General features: G+C 40.2%; 2 protein-coding genes across 2 annotated transcripts; both read right to left on the bottom strand.

Annotated features, from left to right (window-relative positions):
* Nucleotides 1–1,460: 1,460 nt before the first annotated feature.
* Nucleotides 1,461–2,150, bottom strand: LOC113757635. The gene is made up of 3 exons (XM_027300787.1): nucleotides 1,932–2,150; nucleotides 1,734–1,820; nucleotides 1,461–1,550 (listed from the first exon to the last, which is right to left on the bottom strand). The coding sequence occupies exons 1-3, from the start codon at nucleotides 2,148–2,150 to the stop codon at nucleotides 1,461–1,463; spliced, it is 396 nt and encodes a 131-aa protein (XP_027156588.1).
* A 141-nt stretch (nucleotides 2,151–2,291) lies between these two features.
* Nucleotides 2,292–6,173, bottom strand: LOC113757633. The gene is made up of 3 exons (XM_027300786.1): nucleotides 4,076–6,173; nucleotides 3,693–3,847; nucleotides 2,292–3,539 (listed from the first exon to the last, which is right to left on the bottom strand). Exons 1-3 carry the CDS (start codon nucleotides 6,171–6,173, stop codon nucleotides 2,292–2,294), a joined length of 3,501 nt encoding a protein of 1,166 aa, XP_027156587.1.
* Between the last annotated feature and the right edge of the window lie 470 nt (nucleotides 6,174–6,643).

Genomic DNA, 6,643 nt, shown 5'->3' with positions numbered 1-6,643 from the left:
TGTCTAGCGTGGGCACGCCTTAGAAGCAAGAGTCTTCTGGATTTTGCCTCCCTTTTGTCACTTTCAACACTAATTGCCTGTAATTAACACAAATACTAATTATGAACAGAAATCCAATACTTTGCATACTAAACTGCCAAAATTAAGACCAAACACCCACAAATAAAGTGCATAATTATATTCCTATCAAATTCCCCCACACCAAGACAATGCTTGTCCTCAGGCATTTCAAACTTTAAATACACAACCCAGCGAGCAAACATTTTTGCAACAGTTGGATTCAAAACAATGGCTATTAATCAAAGCAACTATTGCCAATGTATGATTTAGATAACTGTCAAGTACTAATGACAAATTTTACGAGATAACTCTCCAACTAGCTTTTAAAACCAATGATTCTTTCAAATCCCGACTAACTAATCTAAGAATAGAAAATATCCAACCAACATTCTTTAATAACTGGTCTAACTATTAAGCAAAATCTCAACATAAAGACTCATGGATCCGCAGGCAATATAATTATTCACATACTTTCATGCTCGTATACTTTTCCTTTCTTTTTTTTTCTTTTTCATCATTTTCATTTTTTTTTGTTTCTTTTTCCTTTTTTTTTTCTTTTTCTTGAAGGAAGTGCTAAGTCTTGAGCCATTCAAGTCTTTTGACGCGAACTCCGACATCTCTCCAATGAAGGAGCCCGGTTACTCAACTTTAACCGCTTAAAGACCATATACTCATAGTTATCGCTGCTTTTTGACGCGAAAATCGACACTTTAGGTGAAGACCCCCGGTTACTAGTCAATGATAACCAGCGGAGTATAGCCGAATGTTATTCACAAATAAACACCCAAGTAAAATTAAAACCATGCAAGCCTGCTTCATTTCCTTAACATGGAGAACTAAGATTAATAGTTGAACCAGTTCACACAAAAATGTCAGAAAAATATTTACAATGCCTAGAAAAGTTAACCAAAAGAAATTGCAAGAGTCACAAAATCTCAAATATTTACCAGAGAGACATCCTAAAATGTTATCATATCATACTTAACATATTATCATCTAAAACCGTAACAATAGTTAAATTTGAAAATTTAGCCATTGCTTATCAGGGCTAACCATAAAAATCCAAAAGGCATGGTAAAGTTTTTTTTTTTATTTTTTTATTTTTTTGCAAAAGGGAAAGCAGTAAGAAGGAAAAGCTAGACTACTCCCCCCACACCTAAAGTCTACATTGTCCTCAATGTAAGAACGAAAAGTTGAAGTCAAGTGAAGAGAGCAAAAAACTTCCCTGAATGAATAAAAAACTGCAGCAAAACACCATGGTAGGGGAGGTGTCAGGGACTGGCAGCGTGGAGCCTCTGATGGTAGTGTGGTGTAGCGTTGCTTCAGATGGAAGCGGAAGTCTTCAATCCAAGCCTATGTCCCCAGAGTTTACTAGAGTTGCTGTAAGGCGTGACCACGCCTTATAAGGCAGAGTCTTCTGCCCAAGCATTTCTACGATGTTCAACAGCATCACTTATAGGGCGTGGGCATGCCTTGTAAATCCAAGTCTCCTGCCCAACACCAAAAACACTGGCAATGAAACAAAACAACCAAAAATCAACGAAAAATGAAAGAGGACTATAACAAAAAATGGAGGCCTTGGGTTGCCTCCCAAGAAGCGCCTTTCTTTAACGTCTTTGGCTAGACGACTCCTCAGTGAGCAATTAGGCATAGATATGATCTATCAAGTGTACCTCTTCCACAGTACCAATGTCTGAAACATGAACAAACGGTTTTAAACGATGACCATTAACTGTAAAACTCTTATTAGTCTCTAAACTCTGGATTTCAACCACACCATTGGGAAAAACATTGGCTACCACATATGGTCCAATCCAACGAGATTTTAACTTACCTGGCATGAATTTCAACCGTGAATTGAACAAGAGTACCTTTTGTCCTGGAGAAAAGTGTTTCGCACGCAATAGGCGGTCATGAAACTGCTTGGTACGCTCTTTGTACAAACGTGCATTGTCATATGCTTCAAGACGAATTTCCTCCAACTCCTGGAGTTGGAGCTTTCTCTCTTTGCCATCTCTATCCGCATGCAAATTGCATTGCTTGACTGCCCAGAATGCACGATGCTCAATAGCCACAGGTAAATGACACATCTTACCAAACACCAACCTATATGGGGACATTCCAATGGGCGTTTTATACGCCGTTCGATATGCCCACAAAGCATCATCCAATCGCAAGCTCCAATCCTTACGGTTGGGGTTAACCGTTTTCTCCAATATGCTCTTGATCTCTCAATTAGAGACTTCAGCTTGCCCATTGGTCTGAGGATGATATGTTGTACTCACACGATGGTGCACTCCATATTTTCTCATGAGAGCTGCAATGGTGCGATTGCAGAAATGGGTACCTTGATCACTGATGATGGCTCTCGGCACCCCGAACCTACTAAAAATGTGGGATTTGAGAAATCCTACAACAACTTGAGAATCATTAGTCCGGGTAGCCTTTGCTTCTACCCATTTCGATACATAGTCAACTGCTAACAGAATATACAAAAATCCAAAAGAGCTAGGAAAAGGTCCCATAAAGTCCATACCCCAAACATCAAACACTTCACAAAATAACATAGGCACTTGAGGCATTTCATCCCTATGAGACAAACTTCCAAATTTTTGACATTTTTCACAGCTTTTACAAAATGCATAAGCATCACGAAATAATGTTTCCCAATAAAAGCCACAATCAAGGATTTTTCTAGCAGTTCTCTTAGGTCCAAAATGGCCACCACATGCATAATTATGACAATGAGTAAGGATAGAAGGAGTTTCACTTTCAGGTACACATCTACGAATAATTTGATCAGAGCCTATTTTCCACAGATATGGCTCGTCCCAAATATAGTATCGAGAATCATGGACTATCTTATCTCTCTTACTCTTACTCATGCCAATAGGGAATTTATGACTGACCAAAAAGTTCACAATATCTGCATACCAAGGTTCCTTACCTTTGAGATAGAAAAGATGTTCATCAGGAAATACCTCAGATATGGGAACTGCTTCCTCTTCTCTTATCAACCTACTCAAATGGTCAGCTACTGAATTATCCACCCCTTTCCGATCCTTGATCTCCCAGTCAAATTCTTGCAGCAAGAGCACCCAACGAATGAGTCTTGGCTTGGACTCCCTTTTTGACAAGAGATACTTCAAAGCTGCATGATCAGAGTAAACCGTTACTTTTGACCCCAATAGATATGATCTAAATTTCTCAAAAGCGAAAACAATGGCTAGAAGCTCCTTCTCCGTGGTGGTGTAGTTGCATTGAGCTGGTGTCAATGTTTTTGATGCATAGTATATCACGTGACTACACTTCCCACTTCGTTGTCCAAGCACAGCTCCTACGGCATACTGACTGGCGTCACACATGAGCTCAAAGGATAGCTTCCAGTCTGGGGGTTGGATGATGGGTGCTGTGGTCAACATACCCTTGAGTGTGTCAAAGGACAATTTGCAATCATCTTCAAAGTTGAATGGCACCTCCTTTTGAAGCAAGCGAGACAATGGTTGAGCAATTTTTGAAAAATCTTTTATGAAACGCCTGTAAAAACCTGCATGGCCTAGAAAACTACGAATATCCTTGACATTAGTAGGGTAAGGTAGACTAGTGATCAAATCAATTTTAGCCTTATCTACCTCAATACCCCTTGATGAAACAACATGGCCCAAAACTATGCCTTTCTTAACCATGAAATGACATTTTTCATAATTAAGAACCAAGTTTGTTTCAATGCATCTTTTCAAAACCTTTGTTAAATGGTCTAGGCACTGATCAAAAGAATCACCGTATACTGTAAAATCATCCATGAAAATTTCAATGCAATTATCAATCATATCAGAGAAAATACTCATCATGCATCTTTGAAATGTTCCAGGAGCATTACACAAACCAAAAGGCATACGGCGATATGCAAAAGTTCCAAAAGGGCAGGTAAAGGTGGTTTTGTGTTGGTCCTCTTGAGCAACAATAATTTGATAATATCCAGAGTAACCATCTAAAAAGCAAAAGAAACACTTACCTGCCAATCTCTCAAGCATTTCATCAATAAATGGGAGTGGAAAGTGGTCTTTCCTAGTTGCAGCATTTAACTTCCTAAAATCAATGCACATTCTCCACCCATTTTGCAATCTCATTGGCACTAACTCATTCTTCTCATTTTTCACCAATGTGATTCCAGTCTTCTTGGGAACAACATGGACTGGACTTACCCACTGACTATCAGAAATAGAAAAAATAATTCCTAATTCTAAGAGTTTGAGAATCTCTTTCATCACCACTTCTTTCATTGCGGGATTGAGCTTGCGTTGATGCTCTCTCACGGGTTTTACGTCCGACTCCAAAAGGATGTGATGCATGCAAATGGATGGATTGATGCCTTTGATGTCTGCTAACGTCCATCCAATTGCTGGTTTAAATTCCCGTAAGACCCGTAAGAGCCTCTCTTCTTGCAACGCAGTTAAATCATTGGCAATGATTACAGGCAAAGTCTTGTTATCTCCCAAGTAAGCATATTTCAAATGCTGGGGCAGTTCCTTCAATTCCACATTAGGTGCCTGTTGAACAGAAGGTAGAATCCTTTCATTAGAAGTGGGTAATGGTAGAAAAGAATTTTCAAACCTGCCTGGAAGCGGATGTAGTGAATGTAAGGACATGATAGCTTCTTTGACTTCCTCCTCCTCCATGTCGTCCACTTCCAAATTGGTCTTGCCTTGTTGCAAGACAAAGTCCAACTTGTCCCCCATGAAATTCTGTTCAAAATTCTCTTGCACAATAGTGTTAGTCATGCCAACAAAATTTACAGACTCAGTATCCTCAGGATGCTTCATTGCATCAAAAATATTAAAAGTGACATTCTCTCCATCAAATTCCACAGATAAAGTCCCTTCATGTACATCTATTTTAGTCCTTGCTGTACTCATGAAGGGTCTACCCAAAAGAATCACTGCTGAATCAGTAGAGTATGCATCATTCATATCAACAATGTAAAAATCCACAGGAAAAATGAATTCATTGACCTTTACTAGAACATCTTCAACTAGGCCCTCAGGGTAGACATTCGACCTGTCAGCTAGTTGAATGATTACCCTAGTTTCTTTGAGGGGTCCTAAATTCAAAACTTTAAAAATTGAGAGAGGCATGACATTTATTGAAGCACCTAAGTCAAGCATGCTTTTTTCAATTCTTTGATTGCCAATTATGCATGGTATAGTAAACATACCTGGATCCTTGCATTTCTGGGGCAACTTCCTTTGAAACATCGCTGAGACATTCTCCCCCACCTTCACCTTGTCATCCAGACTCCACTTATTGCGGTTAGTGCATAAGCCCTTCAAAAATTTAGCATATTTGGGCAATTGCCTAATAGCATCCAATAAAGGAATATTGATCTCCACTTTCCTGAAGGTGTCCAAAATCTCTTGCTCAGATTCTTTCTTTTTGGCTCTTGTAAACCTGCCAGGAAAAGGAGGAATGTCAACTTTCTTTGAGACTTCAGAGGATTGTTTCTCATCTTCCTCTTCCCCCTTCCTGGGCACTTCTTCTTCTTTGGCGTGGGCACGCCTAGGAGACTGTACCTCCTTGCCACTCCGTAATTGCATTGCACTGGCATTCTCCTTGGGATTAGGAATTACTTGAGATGGTAACTTTCCTCTATTGCTATTTTCCAGGTTGCTCATGGAAGTTGCCAATTGAGACATCTGTACTTCCAAATTCCTAATGCTAGCACGAGTCTCTTGTTGAAATCTGTGAGACTCCTGTTGAGATCTTTGAGCCTCTTGCTGTAATTGACTCGTGCTTTGGGCCAGTGACTTCACCATATCTTCAAGAGACATGTTTGAATTGGAAGTGGATGGTTGTTGCACTGGTGGCCGTGGTTGGAAATGTTGTTGAAAGCCAAGGGGTTTTGAAGCATAGCTAAAGTTAGGATGATTTCGCCACCCTGGATTGTAAGTGGGTGCAAAAGGATCATTCCTTCGTGGAGGTGGTCCAGAAAAATCTTCCACTATGTTGGCTTGTTCAGGTGAATCCTCCTGGAGAGTTGGGCACATGTCAGTCATGTGTCCGGGAGCAGCACAGATACCACAAGTCTTCACAGATTGTAATTGCCCCCTTGCCATTTGACGTACCAGAGAGGTAAGCTCAGATAGTTTACCCTCTAAGTCAGAGTGATTCACTTCATTGACCCTTCTTATTGCTCCATCAGCTCTCACTCCAAATTGTTAGGAATTTTCAGCCATGGTGGAGATCAATAACGTGGCTTCGTCTGTGGTCTTGTTAACCAGAGCACCGCCACTGGCTGCATCTAACATGCTCCTATCCATGGGTGATAATCCCTCGTAGAAATATTGTATTAAGAGCTGATCAGGGATTTGATGATGTGGGCAGCTTGCACACAGTTGTTTAAAGCGCTCCCAGTACTCATATAGAACTTCCCCATTTGCCTGCCTAACTCCACATATTTCTTTCCTTATATTGGCGGCTCTAGAGGCAGGGAAAAATTTCTCGAGGAATCTTCTCTTCAATTCTTCCCACGTAGTGATGGATCCAGATGGCAGGTAAAATAACCAATCTTTAGCCTTATCTGCCA

This window comes from Coffea eugenioides, unplaced genomic scaffold (genome assembly GCF_003713205.1).
Source record: "Coffea eugenioides isolate CCC68of unplaced genomic scaffold, Ceug_1.0 ScVebR1_3170;HRSCAF=4335, whole genome shotgun sequence".
In the NCBI taxonomy this organism is placed as follows: domain Eukaryota; kingdom Viridiplantae; phylum Streptophyta; class Magnoliopsida; order Gentianales; family Rubiaceae; genus Coffea; species Coffea eugenioides.
Note: the sequence above shows the minus strand (reverse complement) of the source record. Positions and strands in the feature narration are given on the sequence as shown.

Bases quoted from the DNA above. Each gene is read 5' to 3' on its own strand.
- LOC113757635 (XM_027300787.1), bottom strand. From the start codon at position 2,150: ATGTGTCATTTACCTGTGGCTATTGAGCATCGTGCATTCTGGGCAGTC. The intron at 1,821-1,931 runs GTACTCTTGTTC...GTTGAAATCCAG, and splicing joins ACTTTTCTCCAGGACAAAAG to AGTTTAGAGACTAATAAGAG. The intron at 1,551-1,733 runs GTACACTTGATA...GGTGTTGGGCAG, and splicing joins ACATTGGTACTGTGGAAGAG to GAGACTTGGATTTACAAGGC.
- LOC113757633 (XM_027300786.1), bottom strand. From the start codon at position 6,173: ATGGCAAGGGGGCAATTACAATCTGTGAAGACTTGTGGTATCTGTGCT. The intron at 3,848-4,075 runs GTAAGTGTTTCT...ATGATTTTACAG, and splicing joins AATGCTTGAGAGATTGGCAG to TATACGGTGATTCTTTTGAT. The intron at 3,540-3,692 runs GTAGATAAGGCT...TTGCTTCAAAAG, and splicing joins TTTCATCAAGGGGTATTGAG to GAGGTGCCATTCAACTTTGA.